Source organism: Oncorhynchus mykiss, chromosome 3, assembly GCF_057628025.1.
Source record: "Oncorhynchus mykiss isolate SJ-2025 chromosome 3, ASM5762802v1, whole genome shotgun sequence".
In the NCBI taxonomy this organism is placed as follows: Eukaryota; Metazoa; Chordata; class Actinopteri; order Salmoniformes; family Salmonidae; genus Oncorhynchus; species Oncorhynchus mykiss.
Genome location: NC_143024.1, coordinates 59,812,898 through 59,833,593, shown reverse-complemented (window position 1 = coordinate 59,833,593; position 20,696 = coordinate 59,812,898). Strand labels below are relative to the sequence as shown.

General features: G+C 42.1%; 1 protein-coding gene across 1 annotated transcript in view; it reads left to right on the top strand.

Moving 5' to 3' along the window:
- kcnh7b (potassium channel, voltage gated eag related subfamily H, member 7b) overlaps window positions 1–20,696 on the top strand; it is a 95,671-nt gene that overhangs the window by 64,698 nt on the left and 10,277 nt on the right. The window contains exons 11-13 of the mRNA XM_090229712.1: window positions 11,338–11,543; window positions 16,720–16,813; window positions 16,987–17,220. Of these exons, the coding sequence (XP_090085838.1) occupies window positions 11,338–11,543; window positions 16,720–16,813; window positions 16,987–17,220 (534 nt within the window). The remainder of the gene's footprint in view (window positions 1–11,337; window positions 11,544–16,719; window positions 16,814–16,986; window positions 17,221–20,696) is intronic.

Genomic DNA, 20,696 nt, shown 5'->3' with positions numbered 1-20,696 from the left:
CACAAAGGAACTCTGGAGCTCTGTCATGGGTGACCATCGGGTTCTTGGTGACCTCCCTAACCAAGTCCCTTCTCCCCCAAATGCTCAGTTTGGCCAGGCGGCCAGCTCTCGGAAGAGTCTTGGTGGTTCCAAACTTCTTCCATTTAAGAATGATTGAGGCCATTGTGTTTTTGGGGACCTTCAATGCTGTACCCTTCCCAAGAACTTTGCCTCGTCACAATCTTGTCTCAGAACTCTACAGACAATTCTTTCAGACATGGCTTGGTTTTTGCTCTGACATGAACTGTCAACTGATAGAAAGGTGTTTGTCTTTCCAAATCATGTCCAATCAATTTAATTTATCACAGGTGGACTCCAATCAAGTTGTAGGAACATCTCAAGGATGATCAATGGAAACAGGATGCACCTGAGCTCAATTTCGAGTCTCATAGCAAAGGGTCTGCATACTTATGTAAATAAGGTATGTGTGTTTTTCATTTGTAGTATATTTTCAAAAGATATGTAGCGGTTTTCGCTTCAACATTATGGAGTATTCTGTGTAGATTGATGAGGAACATATTTTATTTAATACATTTTAGAATAAGGCTGTAACGTAACAAAACGGGTCAAGGGGTCTGAATACTTTCCGAATGCACTGTAAATTACTAGATATGCCTGCACATAAGAGTGTCTGAATAAGCTCTAACAGAGCTTCCCATAAGGGACCATAAATGCTTGATCGTCAACAATGATCGCCATATGGGTGTTTAGCAAGCCCACCACATGCTAGGTAATGCCAGTATCAACAGCCCATCCAACATGCTGAAACTATAGCAAGCTTTGATTCGTCACCGCACAGCTATACACGTCAGCTTACATACTAAGGACCAAGGTGTCCATTCCAAATCTGAGGAAGAAAGGTTAGGTTTAGGCAGAAGTATCAATTTAAAATGAGCTTGTACTCCTGTGAATATTTACTAGTGAGGAAAATACCCAGTAAGCTTAGCTGACGACGGACTAACGGCATTCGAGTAGCACAAGATATCACAATAACTGACTGATAAACAGTTCATGTAGCACCAACACATTTGGACCAGCACAATTCCGTAGATATGAGTCACGCTTAGTGAGCGGCATCCGGGTATAAGATGGCTGTACAAGCGTTACGTACAAGCATGCATGATAACGCACATGAACTTGCTTACTACTGTTAGGGTTTGTTCATTACATCCTTGTAAATCATTGGTTCATTGGTCAAATTAGCATTATGACAATATCTTTAATTAAATCATTCAAGAACCTTTATTAATGCAATTGCAGACAGAAATTGACAATCAGGAACATAGCACGCATGTTTGAGTAAGTTCTGCATCAAACAAAAGGTCTCAAGTTGTTTTACTAAACCGAAGTCCCGCCTTAGTGATGTCACTGACTACGTCATGACCTTTCTACCAAAACCCTGCATCTATAGCTATACAAACATAGGGTTTCAGTGTTATCTAAAAGCTAGGCAATAAAATGTCCACTCCCCGAAGTTGATTTATTGTGGAATGTCTCTTATCTCCCACACTCCCCTGCAGAGTTCTGTCTCAGTCACACATTTCTAAGAGGGGTCTCTTTAAAAGAGAGTGAGAGAAATAGCAAACAGCTGTGGAACAATTCTAAAACTATGTAATGAATATATATACAGTGCCTTGCGAAAGTATTCGGCCCTCTTGAACTTTGCGACCTTTTGCCACATTTCAGGCTTCAAACATAAAGATATAAAACTGTATTTTTTTGTGAAGAATCAACAACAAGTGGGACACAATCATGAAGTGGAACGACATTTATTGGATATTTCAAACTTTTTTAACAAATCAAAAACTGAAAAATTGTGCGTGCAAAATTATTCAGCCCCTTTACTTTCAGTGCAGCAAACTCTCTCCAGAAGTTCAGTGAGGATCTCTGAATGATCCAATGTTGACCTAAATAACTAATGATGATAAATACAATCCACCTGTGTGTAATCAAGTCTCCGTATAAATGCACCTGCACTGTGATAGTCTCAGAGGTCCGTTAAAAGCACAGAGAGCATCATGAAGAACAAGGAACACACCAGGCAGGTCCGAGATACTGTTGTGAAGAAGTTTAAAGCCGGATTTGGATACAAAAAGACTTCCCAAGCTTTAAAACATCCCAAGGAGCACTGTGCAAGCGATAATATTGAAATGGAAGGAGTATCAGACCACTGCAAATCTACCAAGACCTGGCCGTCCCTCTAAACTTTCAGCTCATACAAGGAGAAGACTGATCAGAGATGCAGCCAAGAGGCCCATGATCACTCTGGATGAACTGCAGAGATCTACAGCTGAGGTGGGAGACTCTGTCCATAGGACAACAATCAGTCGTATATTGCACAAATCTGGCCTTTATGGAAGAGTGGCAAGAAGAAAGCCATTTCTTAAAGATATCCATAAAAAGTGTTGATTAAAGTTTGCCACAAGCCACCTGGGAGACACACCAAACATGTGGAAGAAGGTGCTCTGGTCAGATGAAACCAAAATTGAACTTTTTGGCAACAATGCAAAACGTTATGTTTGGCGTAAAAGCAACACAGCTGAACACACCATCCCCACTGTCAAACATGGTGGTGGCAGCATCATGGTTTGGGCCTGCTTTTCTTCAGCAGAGACAGGGAAGATGGTTAAAATTGATGGGAAGATGGATGGAGCCAAATACAGGACCATTCTGGAAGAAAACCTGATGGAGTCTGCAAAAGACCTGAGACTGGGACGGAGATTGGTCTTCCAACAAGACAATGATCCAAAACATAAAGCAAAATCTACAATGGAATGGTTCAAAAATAGACATATCCAGGTGTTTGAATGGCCAAGTCAAAGTCCAGACCTGAATCCAATCGAGAATCTGTGGAAAGAACTGAAAACTGCTGTTCACAAATGCTCTCCATCCAACCTCACTGAGCTCGAGCTGTTTTGCAAGGAGGAATGGGAAAAAATGTCAGTCTCTCGATGTGCAAAACTGATAGAGACATACCCCAAGCGACTTACAGCTGTAATCGCAGCAAAAGGTGGCGCTACAAAGTATTAACTTAAGGGGGCTGAATAATTTTGCAGGCCCAATTTTTCAGTTTTTGATTTGTTAAAAAAGTTTGAAATATCCAATAAATGTCTTTCCACTTCATGATTGTGTCCCACTTGTTGTTGATTCTTCACAAAAAAATACAGTTTTATTTCTTTAAGTTTGAAGCCTGAAATGTGGCAAAAGGTCGCAAAGTTCAAGGGGGCCGAATACTTTCGCAAGGCACTGTATATATTGTTAATCTGTAGTCTAGGACCCTACACATGTGGTCTTATAACCCCTCCCCTTCTATTAATAAAACATAAGCATAATCAATTATTCTAATACATCAAACATTTTGGTACAACCCTTTTCCTGACCCCTAGGTGAACCCGACACTACTATCCTAAAATGATGTGCCTTTGTACTGCAATGCATCAGCAGATGCTGTGGAAGGAATAGCTAGTGTTGCCTTCTAAGTAACAACAACCTCACTGTGTGCATGAATAACACAACATCCACCTAGGTGATGTATACAGAGCCTAACCAGCACATGCTGCCACGATGCAATATTGGCAGCCATGCCATACTGTGTGTGGAAAATAAAGCAAAGAATTCCAGCTAACACCTGAATGTGCAAGCATTCACCACAGCATTACGAGTTACAGCCTCAACACATAATATAACTAGTATGTAAGACATGAAAATAACAAAATGCACAAAAAATGAATAAATACAACTACTAATACATGATGCCTAGAATGAAGTGATTGCTAAAATAGCATACAATAACATATGATAGAATAAGAATAATAATACTAGAATGCAAGATGGATTGACAGGGAGGACCCGCTATTTAAAATCCATAACACATAAGACATGCTAATAAAAAGCTTCAATCTACTGCTGCAAATAAGAATCAAATATAACTACGTTGACTGAAATTATACCGTAAATGTATGCTAATAGTGTGACTCATGCAACAAATATGCTACCATGAACATAGATACTCAGATTGCTAAGAGCAGAAACCAGCTGGAGTGTAGCTATATAAGTGCAATAATCCAGAATATTCTGCAAATGAATAAAAGTTGAATGCGTTCTATCTTAAACTGTGTAGGGGAATAGGGTTCCATAGTCATAATGACTTGTACAACGTTTAAGGTGTGACTGCCGGCGCAAGTCACTACTAATGTGACTGGCATGACCTGTAAATATAGCCATCAGTGACAGTATGCATAATTCCAGTGTTCTCATGCGCTGCGCAGTGAAACAAAAATCGATATTGATGCTGCACTAAACGATAAACGTATGCATATAGACTGAAATACTATCGAATCACCATGATCGATGACGCCGAGAGACATGGCAGCTCATCTTCTAGCTCCTAATCAACTGTATTTTTCTGTATTTTGTTTTTTTGTCTGTTATTTCTTACATTATTAGCCCAGAATGTTTTTTGTGTTATTAAATACAGCCGGAAATAACTTTTGGATATCAGAGCGACAGTAACTCACCAGCATTACGACCAAAAACACAACCTTCCTGAATTGGATCCTTTTGTTCGTACCCCCAAGGGCAATTGAACTTATCCCCGAGGCTTCTCCAAGACGCCGCCGGTGGAGAAGAGGTATTCGGAGTGGATTTCTAGGCTGACTCAGGAGGTGTGCACACCATCCACCCCAGTATACTACTGGCTAATGTTCAGTCCCTGAATAATAAAGTAGATGGGCTCATGGCAAGGATCTCCTTCCAGAGAGAAATCAGGAACTGTAACATACTCTGTTTCACGGAATCATGGCTCTCTCCAGATATACTGTCCCTGTCCATACAGCCAGCTGGGTTCTCAGTACGTTGTGCAGGCAGGAATAAAGAACTCTTGTAGGAAGAAATGTGGGGGTGTATGTTTCATGATCAACTACTCATGGTGTGATTGTGATAACGTACAGGAACTCAAGTCCTTTTGTTCAACCAACCTATAATGCCTTCAAATCAAATGCCGTCCGTATTACCCCCCCAAAGAGAATTCTCTTCGGTTATAGTCAGAGCCGTACATATTCCCCCTCAAGCCGATACCACGATTGTGCAAACTGGAAACCACATATCCTGTGGCCGCAACTTATTGTACCTGGGGATTTTAACAAAACACATTTTATGAAAATGCTACCGAAGTTCTATCAACACATTGCCTGTAGTACTCGCGCTTCAAAAACTCTCAAACATTGTTACTCTCCCTTCCAGGATGGCTACAAGGCCCTCCCCCGCTCTCCCTCTGGCAAATCAGATCACAACTCCATTCTGCTCCCCCCTTCATATAGGCAGAAACTAAAACAGGAAGTACCCATGCTAAGGTCTATTCAACGCTGGTCTGAACAATCGAAATCCATGCTTCAACATGTCCCAGTCCGCGTGTTTTGATCACGCGGACTGGGACATGTTCAGGGTTGCCTATGAGAATAACATTGACGTGTACACGGACATGGTGACTGAGTTCATCAGGAAGTGTATAGGGGATGTGGTTCCCACTGTGACTACCCAATCTACCCAAACCAAAAACCATGGATAGATGGCAGCATTTGCGCAAAACTGAACATTTTTAACCACATTTAACCACGGCTAGGTGACTGTAAGAGAATCAAATAGGCAAAACGTCAGTACAGAGACAAAGTGGAGTCACAATTCAATGGCTCAGACACGAGACATATGTGGCAAGGTTTACAGGCAATCATGGATTACAAAAGGGAAACCAGCCACATCGCGGACCCCGACGTCTTGCTCCCGGACAAGCTAAACACCTTCTTCGCCCACTTTGAAGATAATACAGTGCCACCGATGTGACCCGCTACCAAGGACTGTGGGCTCTCCTTCTCTGTGACCGACGTGAGTAAGACGTTTAAGCGTGTTAACCCTCGTAAGGCTGTTAACCCCGCTCTGTGCAACTGGGACCTGGACTTCCTGACGGGTCGCCACCAGATGGTGAAGGTAGGAAACAACACCTCCACTACGCTGATCCTCAACATAGGGGCCCACAAGGGTGTGTGCTCAGCTCCCTCCCTGTTCACCCATAACTGCATGGCCACGCAAGCCTCCAACTCATCAAGTTTACAGACGACACAACAGTCATAGGCCTGATTACCAACAATGACGACACAGCCTATAGGGAGGAGGTAAGGGCTTTGGTGGAGTGGTACCAGGGATACAATCTCTCCCTCAATGTCAACAAAACGAAGGAGCTGATTGTGGACTTCAGGACAGTACACCCCCATCCGCATCGACGGGACACCAGTGGAGAAGGTGAAAAGCTTCAAGTTCCTCGGCATACACATCATTGACGATCTGAAATGGTCCACCCACCCACACAGACAACAGCGTCTCTTCAACCTCAGGACGCTGAAGAAATTTGGCTTAGCCCCTAAGACCCTCACAAAGTTTTATAGATGAACAATTGAGAGTATCCTGTCAGGCTGTATCACTGCCTTTGTATGGCAACTGCACCATCCGCAACCACATGGCTCTTCAGAGGGTGGTGCTGTCTGCCCAACGCATCACTGGGGGCACAATGCCTGCCCTCCAAGACACCTACAGTACCCGATGTCTCAGGAAGGCCAAAAAGATCATTAAGGACAATAACCACCCGAGCCACGGCCTGTTCACCCCGTCATCATCCAGAAGGTGAAGTCAGTACTAGTGCATGAAAGCTGGGGCAGAGAGACTGAAAAACAGCTATCTCAAGGCCATCAGACTGTTAAATAGCCATCACTAGCCGACTACCACCCGGTTACTCAATCCTGCACCAAAGAGGCTGCTACCCTGTGTACATAGACATGGAATCACTGGTCATTTTAATAATGGAACACTAGTCACTTTAAAAATGTTTTACATACTGTTTTACTCATTTCATATGTATATAGTGTACTCTACTGTATTTTAGCCAATGCCACTCTGACATTCAACCTCCTAATATTTATATATTTATTAATTCCATTATTTTACTTTTAGATTTCTGTGTATTGCTGTGAATTGTTAGATTCTACTGCACTGTTGGAACTAGGAACACAAGCATTTTGCTACACCTGCAATAACATCTGCTAAATATGTGTGTGTGTGACCAATACAATTAATCTCCTAATCATTATTAAAAAACATTGCTACTAACTCCTATATATTTCGACGCATTGCCTGTATGCTAGCCTAGCATAGGCTTCTTCCTTCTTTTTTCTGACGGGATGATTCCCCATGATGGGGTGTGTGTTCACGGAGCGCGCCGTATCTGCCTGAAAGCAGGTATTGGGAACAAACGAGTAGTTTGATATATATGATAGGCTACTCCCGAGGCTAATTCTACTTAGCTAGCTAGTTTGTAGCCGCTATTGACTGACAACAATAGAGCAGCAACATGGTTGATTCTCGCAATCAGTGACATCCTCACAGCAGCCAAACATTGCAACATGACCATGTTGAACGACGTGGACGAGGTTCAAACTCTGCTAGTGAGCATTCGCAAAGAAAATATTATATCAGAACACAGCACCATAGCGAGAAACATCTAGTTACACAGCAGCGTTGATGCAAAGCAAGAAGCCATCACATAGTAGCAGTAGCTGCAAACGGCAGCAGAACCGTAAAGATTAAATACCCACCCAATAAGATAGAAGTTATTGATACTAGCCTCTAATTGGTAGCAGGGCATTCGGGTTTCCTTTATGAACTGGCACCACTAATTTCTCTAGTCACTGTTCTTGTCTAAATGTGAGAAGGAAACCCAGCTAGCAATGAGGAAGCGGCCCAGAAGCGGCCCTCTTCCCGGGGTGGCGGAACTGATTGAATCAGCCTGGGTGTAGGTCTTGGCCCGGATTCAAAATGAATGACTGCCCAGAATCGCCCCAAGTACATTGGGCCGTTTCCGTCTACCGGAATTCAGCCTACTTTGCCGGCATCTTACCAGAATACCCCCAGAAGCGGCCCGATGCACATTTAGTAATTTAGTTATTTTAAATATTACTATTACACATTTTATGCATACAAATTATACCCATCGGCCCGAAAAAAATGTTTTGTCGTAGAAAACAAAGTTTCAGTGTGCATGCACCCGGCCCGCCACAGGAGTGGCTACAGCATGATGAGACAAGGACATCCAGGCTGGCCAAACCCTCCCCTAACTCAGACGACGCTGGGCCAATTGTGCTTCGCTTCATGTGTCTCCCGGTCACTGCCGGCATAGGTATCAAACTAGCATTTGTAGCAACGCAGTTTATACGGCAATGCAGTGTCTTAGACCACTGTGCCACTCGGGAGGCTCCATGCACAAGGTTTTTAATGCTTGTCAATTTCATTGCACAAAGTTTCCAAATCCTAAAATACTACTTAAACAGGACTCTTAAAGAATTTAATTGAAATGTTAATTCTATTTTTTTTTATCACAAAAACAATTAGAAAATATGGGAAAATATATAAATAATGAAATGTTATTTAAAGCAGTCCGTGTAATCATCTGCCAGAGAGTAGAGAGTAGCCCCAATCGGCCCGAGCCCCAAGTAGCCACAATCGGCCCGAGCCCCATTTGGGCCAGATAACTCACACTGAGTCTGACTCTCAGCCCAAGTGCCCCGACTCTCGCCCAGAATCGTCCCAGATCCAATGTGGATAGCGAGGAAATCCTAACCAGATAAGACTAGTAGTAACTAGTATAAAATACATTCAGGTGTTGAATATGCCAATCTTGTACTGTAGATCAGCGTATTTGATAACAAAACATATAGTATTAATATATCACAGAGAAATCCATTTGTATGTACAGGCTTAATGGATTTTGAGAACCAAAAACATGTGAATTGTTTGTAGTAGGCTAGTGTTCTATTGTAAGCAAGTGTTCTATTGTAATCATGATACAAAGCCTTGGTGTGAGAGCTGAGTGTGGGCCTCTACTCTGAGCCACTCTGCTGTGCTGCAGTCGTGTGTTAGGGAAGTATCTGGTCCCTGCTGAGGTGGAACACTGAGGCTGGAGGCCACTCCTCATAGGTCACTTAAAGCAACACAGCAGTCCAACCTATTGCATCTCATTCACACAAAATTCTGCACATGGGTTGACATTTACTAAGACCTGGCACCACTGAAAGGCCGCCTTAAGCCCGATGACGAGTGGCTTAAGATGCCCTTTAAACTATACACTCTGTATACACGCCACCCGCTGAGAGCTGACAAACTGGTCTCTCACGTTTGTAAAGAGCATAATATAATTCATTATACAAGAGTAATTCCAAATTTAACAAATGCATTGCATCTCATTATCACAACAGTCGATTCCTTTTTGTATTTTCAGCAAAGTATGTTGATCACTAACTCAAACGGTGCTCATCACATCAAAGTTGTTTCTATCGGATATACTGTATACTGTATTACTTTGTTTAAATCATGGATCAAGACCACTGATGTACAGACCTTGAGTTGACAACGCATATAGAGACAGAAAGAAAATAGGCACTATACTTTTCAGATCCTCAAAGGCAAACCCAGACCGGCCGTCCTTCTCCACACCAGTCGAGTGCATTAGTCTACACTCCACAGGAGGTGGGTGGCACCTTAAGTGGAATGGTATCAAACACATGGTTTACATGTGTTTGATGCCATTCCCTATGCTCCATTAGAGTCTTTATTATGAGCTGCCCTTTCCTCAGCAGTCTCCTGTGTTACACACAGACAGACAGAGCCGTTCTCCTAATCTTCTGAGAATATAAACGCGGCACAAAAAGAAACGTCCTCTCACTGTCAACTGCGTTTATTTTCAGCAAACTTAACATGTGGAAATATTTGTATAAACATAACAAGATTCAACAACTGAGACATGAACTGAACATGTGACTAACAGAAATTGAATAATGTCTCCCTGAACAAAGGGGGGGGTCAAAATCAAAAGTCTGTATCTGTATCACCAGCTGCATTAAGTACTGCAGTGCATCTCCTCCTCATGGACTGCACCAGATTTGCCAGGTCTTGCTGTGAGATGTTACCCCACTCTTCCACCAAGTTCACAGACATTTCTGGGGAGAATGGCCCTAGCCCTCACCCTCCTATCCAACAGGTCCCAGACGTGCTCAATGGGATTGAAATCCGGGCTCTTCGCTGGCCATGACAGAACGCTGACATTCCTGTCTTGCAGGAAATCATGCGCAGAATGATCAGTATAGCTGGTGGCATTGTCATGCTGGAGGGTCATGTCAGGATGAGCCTGCAGGAAGGGTACCACATGAGGGAGGAGGATGTCTTCCCTGTAACGCACAGCATTGAGATTGCCTGCAATGACAACAAGCTCTGTCCGATGATGCTGTGACACACCGCCCCAGACCATGACGGACCCTCCACCTCCAAATCGATCCCGCTCCAGAGTACAGGCCTTGGTGTAACACCCATTCCTTCTACGATAAACGCGAATCCGACCATCACCCCTGGTGAGACAAAACTGCGACTCGTCAGTGAAGAGCACTTTTTGCCAGTCCTGTCTCGTCCAGCGACGGTGGGTTTGTGCCCATTGATGACATTGTTGCCGGTGATGTCTGGTGAGGACCTACCTTACTTCAACAGGCCTTCAAGCCTTCAGTCCAGCCTCTCTCAGCCTATTGCGGACAGTCTGAGCACTGATGGAGGGATTGTGCATTCCTGGTGTAACTCGGGCAGTTGTTGTTGCCATCCTGTACCTGTCCCGCAGGTGTGATGTTCGGATATACCGATCCTGTTGCAGGTGTTGTTACACGTGGTCTGCCACTGCGAGGACGATCAGCTGTCCGTCCTGTCTCCCTGTAGCACTGTCTTAGGCGTCTCACAGTGCGGACATTACAATTTATTGCCCTGGCCACATCTGCAGTCCTCATGCCTCCTTGCAGCATGCCTAAGGCACGTTCACGCAGATGAGCAGGGGCCCTGGGAATCTTTCTTTTGGTGTTTTTCAGAGTCAATAGAAAGGTCTCTTTAGTGTCCTAAGTTTTCATAACTGACCTCAATTGCCTACCGTCTGTAAGCTGTTAGTGTCTTAATGATCGTTCCACAGGTGCATGTTCATTAATTGTTTATGGTTCATTGAACAAGCATGGGAAACAGTGTTTAAACCCTTTACATTGAAGATCTGTGGAGTTATTTGGATTTTGACTAATTATCTTTGAAAGACAGGGTCCTGAAAAAGAGACGAGTTTATGATTATCTTATATTTACTGAGAGACTCAAACCAGATCTCCTGATGGCTAGAGTATTCTGATAATTCTCTCTAAGAACTTAACCCAATCTACTCTCTCGCTCTCTACTCACCAGGGAAGAATGACATCTTTGGAGAAATGATCCATCTGTACTCCAAGCCTGGGAAGTCCAATGCGGACGTCAGAGCCCTGAGTTACTGTGACCTGCACACGATCCAGAGGGAAGATCTCTTGGAGGTGCTTGACATGTACCCTGAGTTCGCAGATTTTTTCCGGAAAAATCTGGAGCTGACATTTGACCTCAGAGACGAGAATGGCAAGGTACATTTACATCAGATGGTCCTAACACAAGCCTATTGGGTTGTCTGTCAAAACTGTATGGTCAGTAAACATGGGTAGTGTCCCAAATGGTACAATATTCCCTTTATAGTGAACTTCTTTTAGTGAGCAAGGCTCGTAGGGCTCTTGTCAAAAGTAGTGCACTATAGAGTATATGGAACAGGGTGCCATTTGGGATGCATCTTATGCTGTATCATATTCTAACAATGAAGTCCTGACAATAACAGAAACAAATAAGACTTGCCATATGAGATTGTCTAAGATAAAATATTTCATACAACTGGTAGGTCTAATCCTGAATGCTGATTGGTTAAAACCACATTCCAGCCAGTGTCTATTCCACAAGTTACCACCGGCTAAATCTATGATGTTAAAATGCCAATTTACTCTGTTCCATCTGACTGCGCAATCCACTGTCTCATCAACCCAGCCGGGCACTTTATAAACTTGATCTCCACTATAAAAACCATCTAGACATTATCTCACATTTTCTTTAGAATAACATTTTGTTTTCAACAGCGGAGATTTGTATAAACCTTCCTGTCTGTCTGTCCAACATTTGCAACCTTGTTTCAATATTCAAATTCGATCTCCAGCTGACCCATAGTAATGAAGGTGTCGGGAGTCGGAACGAGACAGACAGGCAGGCAACGTTTCTCAGCCAGTCGTTATCATGAATCAGCTGACATCATTTTTATGACCTTAACTTTTTCCACGTTTCCTAACGTTACAGCCTTATTCTAAAATTGATTATATAGTTTTTTTCCCCCCTCATCAATCGTCACACAATACCCCATAATGAATAGTTTTAAAGAAATGTTTGCAAATTTAGAAAAAACAGATATCACATTTACATTAGTATTCAGACCCTTTACTCAGTACTTTGTTGAAGCACCTTAGGCAGCGATTACAGCCTAGAGTTTTCTTGGGTATGACGCTACAAGCTTGGCACACCTGTATTTGGGGAGTTCGTCCCATTCATCTCTGCAGATTCCATCAAGCTCTGTCAGATTGGATGGGGACTGTCGCTTCACAGCTATTTTTAGGTCTCTCCTGAGATGTTCAATTGCTCTGACTGAGCCACTCAAGGACATTCTGACTGAGCTTCTCAAGGACATGCGTTGTCTTGGCTGTGTGCTTAGGGTTGTTGTCCTGTTGGAAGGTGAACCATTACCCCAGTCTGAGGTCCTGAGCACTCTGGAGCAGGTTTTCATCAAGGATCTCTCTGTACTTTGCTCCGTTCATCTTTCCCTAGATCCTGACTAGTCTCCCAGTCCCTGCTGCTGAAAAACATCCCTGCAGCATGATGCTGCCACCACTTTGCTTCACCGTAGGGATGGTTCCAGGTTTCTCTCCAGACATGACGCTTGGCATTCAGGCCAAAGAGTTAAATATTGGTTTCATCAGACCAGAGCATCTTGTTTCTCATGGTCTGAGAGTCTATAAGTGCCTTTTGGCAAACTCCAAACAGGCTGTCTTGTGCCATTTACTGAGGAGTGGCTTCTGTCATGCCACTCTACCATAAAGGCCTGATTAGTGGAGTGCTGCAGAGATTGTTGTCCTTCTGGCCGGTTCTCCTATCTCCACAGAGAAACTCTGGACCTCTGTCAGAGTGACCATCGGGTTCTTGGTCACCTCCCTGACCAATGCCATTTTCCCCCAATTGAGCAGTTTGGCAGGGCAGCCAGCTCTAGGAAGAGTCTTGATGGTTCAAAACTTATTCCATTTAAGAATGATGGAGGCCACTGTGTTCTTGGGGACCTTCAATGCTTCAGAAATGTTTTGGTACCCTTCCCCAGATCTGTGCTTCGACACAATCTTGTCTAGGAGCTCTACAGACAATTCCTTCTATCTCATGGCTTGGTTTTTGCTCTGACATGCTCTGTCAACTATGGGACCTTATATAGACAGGTGTGTGCATTTCCAAATCATGTCCAATCAATTGATCTTAACTACAGGTGGACTCCAATCAAGTTGTAGAAACATCTCAAGGATGATCAATGGAAACAGGATGCACCTGAGCTCAATTTTGAGTCTCATAGAAAAGAGTTTGAAATACTTATGTATATAAGGTATTTCAGGTTTTTTAAATCTTGAATATATTTGCTAAAATTTCTAACAACCTGCCTTCTGGCGTATTGTCTGTAGATTGATGAGGATTTTTTTTTTAAATCAATTTTGGAATAAGGCTGTTACGTAACAAAATGTGAGAAAAGTCCAGGGGTCTGAATACTTTCCGAATGGACTGTATACAAAGAAATTACAATTTTAAGAAGGTAAAATGAAACAAAGTGCAGATAGTTTGCAGTCTTTCCAGCTTCATTTTGAAGTGATTGTGTTAACTTAGTTGTTGACTAGCTCTTCTGAACAACAGTGTCCTGATGCCGTCTTTCTTTTTCCCAACGCAGTTATGCCAAAACCATGCCCCGTTATTCAGAGGGGCGTTCTACAACACTTTGAGTGCTCTCCAAGTCTCCAAGTTCAGAAGTGAATATCACGTAGCGCGAAATTTCAGTCACTGATTAATAACATTCACCCTTGTATTTCAAGATTGAAAAATATAATAACAATTTCGTGGACCGAGTTCCCTTAACGCTCAAAGACAACTTCAATATCTGTATATTGCGTATAGCGTATTCGACTGAATGATTAGCTAATAAATATTTGAGAAATTATTAATAATAAGTATATGCTTTTACCTGATAATAGACTTCTAATGATAATATAACAACTTAAAATACAGAGCAAGTAATGTTAAGTAGCCTAGGTTAATTTAGCTGACCTTAAACTGAGGGAATTCAGCAGAGTTCTCTGAGACATTTTTACAACTCATTGAAACTGAAAATACATACTTGGTTAGAGCCAGTTTACACGGTTCTGTGAAGGGAGTAGTACACAGGGTTGTATGAGATCTTCAGTTTCTTGGCAATTTCTCGCATGGAATAGCCTTTATTTCTCAGAACAAAAATAGACTAACGAGTTTCAGAAGAAAGTTATTTGTTTCTGGCCATTTTGAGCCTGGAATCAAACCTACAAATTCTGATGCTCCAGATACTCAACTAGTCAAAAGAAGGCCAGTTTTATTGCTTCTTTAATCGGTACAACAGTTTTCAGCTGTGCTAACAATTGCAAAAGGGCTTTCTAATGATCAATTAGCCTTTTAAAATTATACACTTGGATTAATTTACAGAATGTGCCATTGGAACACAGGAGTGATGGTTGCTGATAATGGGCCTCTGTACGCCTATGTAGATATTCCATTTAAAAAATCTGCTTCCAGCTACAATGGTTATTTACAACTTTAACAATGTCTTCACTATATTTCTGATCAATTTGATGTTATTTTAATAGACAAATAAATGAGCCTTTCTTTAATAAAAAACAAGGACATTTCTAAGTGACCCCAAACTTTTGAATGGTAGTGTATGTAAATCATTATTTGAATATGTTGGCAACCCGTTGTATAAATGTGATAACGCCGAAGCCAGTGTTTGGAGGATATATTGGCACAGTTTGCCGGCCAAACACCGGCTTCGAGGGCATTATCACTTAAATATAATCCTGGTAAATCAGTAATACTATTTCAAAAACCACTCCCTGTATTCTAAAGTATTCGAAAAGGTCATCTACACTGACTTTACTTAGCATTCCTTAAAGGTCCAATGCAGCTGTTCTTTATCTCAATGTTGAATAACTTCTGGGTAACAATTAACTAGCTCACAGTGTTTGTTTTCAATTAAAATGGACAAAAAAAAAAAAAAGCTTCTTAGCAAAGATATTATTTTTTTGCTAGGACTGTTTGTGAATGGTCTGAGTAGGGAGGGGAAAACAAAAAATTATTTGTTATTGGCAGAGAGGTTTGGAACTCTTTCTTATTGGTCTATTAACTAATTTACCACCTGGTGATGTCACTAGGCAGGCATGTAAATACTCCATCCCACCAAAACAGGTTGAGATATCAGACAGTCTTTTCAACAGCACTTGGCATTATCATAATTTTCACAATTTCACAGTATTATTCAAACCTCATAGTGTGGAAATACTGACCAGTTTATTAGGTACACCACCCCCATTCACATAAATGGATCGCTCCTACAGACAGTCAATCAGGTGGCCTTGGCTTGCTATATAAAACAGGCAGACAGGACTCAAGGCATTCAGTTACTGTTCAATTGAAAATTAGAATGGACAAAATTAGTGACCTAACCAACTTTGAGTGTGGTATGATCGCCGGTGTCAGGCGGGCTAACCTGGGTTTTTCACACACAGCAGTGTCTAGGGTTTACAGATAGTGGTGCGAGGGGGGGGGGCAAAAAACAGCTCGTTGATGAGGGACGTCAAAGGAGAATGACAAGAATCGTGCAAGCGAACAGGTGGGTCACAAACAGACAAATAATGGCACAGTACAACGGTGGTGTGCAGAACAGCATCTCAGAACGCACAACTCGTTGATCCTTGTCACAGATGGGCTATTGCACCAGACGACCACACCGGGTTCCACTACTATCAGCTAATAACAAGAAGAAACGCCTCCAGTGGGCACAAGATTAAACAAATATTAGACAATTGAGGAGTGGAAAACATCGCTTGGAACATGATAGCGAGTTCTGTTTGTTTGAGTGGCGTGCGCAGACCTCAACTCAATAGAGCACCTTTGGGATGAGATGGAACAGGCTGTTCGCAGCATGATGTACCTCCATCCAATCTGCAGCAACTGCATGATGCCATCGCGTCAGCATGCACCAACATCCTTGTGGAATGTTTCCTTCACCTTGTAGACTTCCTCGAAGAATTCAGGCTGTTCTGGTGGCAAAGGGGGGTCTGACCCTAAATGGGTGCACCTAATAAAATAGCCGGTGAGTGTATATAAAACACAGGACAATCAAGTGTCTGACAGCACTGGGCCTTTAACTATGCTCATGGCCACTGCTATAATATGTTGCTGTAGCAGATTATACAATATTCATTATATAATATTACATTACATTTAGGAGACGGGCGCAGTGTGCATCTCAAATGGCACCCTATTCCCTATTTAGAGCACTACTTTCACCAGAGTTCTGGGCCCTGGTCAAAATAAGTGCACTATAAAGGGAATAAGGTGCCATTTAGAATGCCGTTTCAGTGATTGTATGTGTTGATGTTTCCATCTACACAGGCTGCGTATTCTCACGCTAGTGATTCCGATCCAGAAGATGTTAAGAGCACAAAGAGCGCAAGAAGAATCTCCTTCACACCACATCCAACTAAAGGTGGGTTCCATATTCATTCTCCGAAACGAGCGCTTGCTTTTGTGCATGCATTTGTTTTATTGTTATTTTTCACTGAGCACCTTTCTAAGTCCCAGAAGAGTTCAGTGCATTCTTTCCGTGGCACTAGAAGCACGGGTGTGTTCCACTGACTCGTGTTGATTACAATTCCACAGGAGGAAGCAACAAGGAAACGGAAAACAGCTCGGAGAGGGAGTCCTACTCAGGACTAAAGAGAGCTTCAGTTGACCTGAAACACTCAGGGAAGGAGGAGCAGAGGTCCCTGGGGCCAGCCATCCAGGGGTGTCCCTCGGTGGAAGACCCTGCACTGGGGCTCGACTCCAGTAACACCAGAGACATCCAGGCACGAGACAGCATGGAGAGAACTCCCTCTTATGACAATAACATTGGTAAGCAGAAATACAATCCTAACCCTTACTGTGCTCAAACATTGAGCAACATTTGTTTCATTATCCATTGTTGATATAGTCCCAACATATTTAGCTCGTCAGCAATCAAGTTTTCAAGATATGTAACTTTCTAAATACAGAAATATAGCCAGTATGGTGCATTTTGCATACATAGTGTATACCAAAATTCAAAAGGCACTAGCACATCTGAGCTATCATTTTTACAGGTGCGCTGTAACTGTTGAATAAAATGAGAAAAAAGAAGAAACCCGCACACTGCTCTTGATAGAATCACTGCTCTTTAATAAGCTTTAAGTATCGGCCTCACGGCCTTAGTCAGAGCTTTTGTGAGTTTTTTTTAAATTAGCAATCTTATGTACACAGCCCCACCCACATCCGTTCCACACATCGAATGGGGTTGGAGTCGAGGGAAAACAAATAAGTGCTACCAAATATAACAATATGCATTTCATAAATATTCTAATAAAGTGTGTACATAAAACGTATTAAACACGTCTGTAAAACCACAATGAGGACATCGACCTACCAAGCATCAGGGTGCTAATTAAAAAGTGAGGCCGATACGTAAAGCTTATTAAAGAGCAGTGATATTATCAAGAGCAGTGTGTGGGTTTCTTCTTTTTTCTATTTTTCTTTTGCATGTATAGTGTATGCAAAAGTATGTGGACACTCCTTCATATTATCTGATTCAGTTAATTCAGTCACACCCATTTTGACAGGTGTATAAAATCGAGCGCACATCCATGCAGTCTCTATAGACACACATTGGCAGTATGATGGCCTTACTGAAGAGCTCAGTGACTTTCATCGTGGCGCCGTCATAGAACGCCACCTTTCCAAATAGTCAGTTCGTCAAATGTTTACCCCTCTAGAGCTGCACCGGTCAATTTTAAGTCCTGTTATTGTGAAGTGGAAACATCTAGGAGCAACAACGGCTAATACGCAAAGTGGTAGGCCACACAGCTCACAGAATGGGATCGCAGAGTGTTGAAACACAGAGCATAAAAATCATCTGTCCTCGGTTGCAACACTCTCTACCGAGTTCCAAACTGCCTGTGGAAGCTTAAGATCAACATGTGCAATGATGATGTCGCCATAATCTAGGACCAATAGGGATATCGACTGAATAATCTACCATTTAGCTAGAGGCAGGACCTACAGTTGAAGTCGGAAGATTACATACACCTTAGCCAAATACATTTTAAACTCAGTTTTCACAATTCCTGACATTTAATCCTAGTAAAAATTCCCTGTTTTAGGTCAGTTAGGATCACCACTTTGTTTTGTGAATGTGAAATGTCAGAATAATTAGTAGAGAGAATTATTTTTTTCTGTTTATATTTCTTCATCACATTCCCAGTGGGTCAGAAGTTTACATACACTCAATTAGTATTTGGTAGCATTGCCTTTAAATTGTTTAACTTGGGTCAAACATTTTGGGTACCCTTCCACAAGCTTCCCACAATAAATTGGGTGAATTTTGGCACATTCCTCTTGACAAAGCTGGTGTAGCTGAGTCGGGTTTGTAGGCCTCCTTGCTTGCACAAGCTTTTTCATTTCTGCCCACAAATGTTCTATAGGATTGAGGTCAGGGCTTTGTGATGGCCACTCCAATACCTTGACTTTGTTGTCCTTAAGCCATTTTGCCACAACTTTGGAAGTATGTTTAGGGTCAAGCTTTAACTTCCAAGCTTTAACTTCCTGACTGGTGTCTTGAGATGTTTCTTCAATATATCCACATCATTTTCCTCCTCATGATGCCATCCATTTTGTGAAGTGCTCCAGTCCCGCCTGTAGCAAAGCACATGATGCTGCCACCCCCGTGCTTCATGGTTGGGATGGTGTTCTTCGGCTTGCAAGCCTCCCCCTTTTGCCTCCAAACATAACAATGGTCATTATGGCCAAAACGTTCAATTTTTGTTTCATCAGACCAGAGGACATTTCTTCAAAAAGTGTGATCTTTGTCCCCATGTGCAGTTGCAAACCGTAGTCTGGTTTTTTTATGGCGGTTTTGGAGCAGTTGCTTCTTCCTTGCTGAGTGGCCTTTCAGGTTATGTGGATATATATACTTTTGTACCTGTTTCCTCCAGCATCTTGACAAGGTCCTTTGCTGTTGTTCTGGGAATGATTTGCACTTTTCGCAGCAAAGTACGTTTATCTCTAGGAGATAGAACACATCTCCTTCCTGAGCGGTATGACGGCTGCGTGGTCCTATGGTGTTTATACTTGTGTACTATTGTTTGTACAGATGAACGTGGTACCTTCAGCCGTTTGGAAATTGCTCCCAAGGATGAACCAGACTTGTGGAGGTCTACAATTATTTTTCAGAGGTCTTGGCTGATTTCTTTTGATTTTCCCATGATGTCAAGCAAAGAGGCACTGGGTTTGAAGGTAGGCCTTGAAATACATCCACAGGTAAACCTCCAATTGACTCAAATGATGTAAATTAGCCTACCAGAAGCTTCTAAAGCCATGACATCATTTTCTGGAATTTTCCAAGCTGTTTAAAGGCACAGTCAACTTATGTAAACTTCTGACCCACTGGAATTGTGATACAGTGAATTATAAGTGAAATAATCTGTCTGTGAACAATTGTTTGGAAAAATTACTTGTCATGCACAAAGTAGATGTCCTAACCAACTTGCCAAAAAAAATTGAATAAATTGTTTTAATGACTCCAACCTAAGTGTATGTAAACTTCCGACTTCAACTGTATGCTTAAATCAGAGTTATTTTTGTGCGCATAATATTTTTTAACGTCTTTCAATACCAATTTCAGGTCAAGAAAGTTTTTCTGTACTACAATGAAGGCAGACTGTAGTTCAGATCGAGCCTGGTCAACCATGAGGCAATAGCATACACAACAGCATCATCAGCATAAGTTACATTTTTTTACAGACAAGTCCATATTGTTAATGTAAACAGTAAGAAGTGCAGAGTCCAGATATCGACCCCTGCAGGACACCTTTCATAATACCCAGGAAACCTGATTTAACACCATCAAAAGTGTTAGGTTCTTATTTTAAGTGAGTAAATAACTCACGGACTCTAGAGAAGCTTTAACCAAGTTTAATTCTGCCCAAAGGTTCTGTACAGCTGTAATTCAGACAACCCAACATTTCTCCCATCACAGATATATACAGTGCCTTGCGAAAGTATTCGGCCCCCTTGAACTTTGCGACCTTTTGCCACATTTCAGGCTTCAAACATAAAGATATTAAACTGTATTTTTTTGTGAAGAATCAACAACAAGTGGGACACAATCATGAAGTGGAACGACATTTATTAGATATTTCAAACTTTTTTAACAAATCAAAAACTGAAAAATTGGGCGTGCAAAATTATTCAGCCCCTTTACTTTCAGCGCAGCAAACTCTCTCCAGAAGTTCAGTGAGGATCTCTGAATGATCCAATGTTGACCTAAATGACTAATGATGATAAATACAATCCACCTG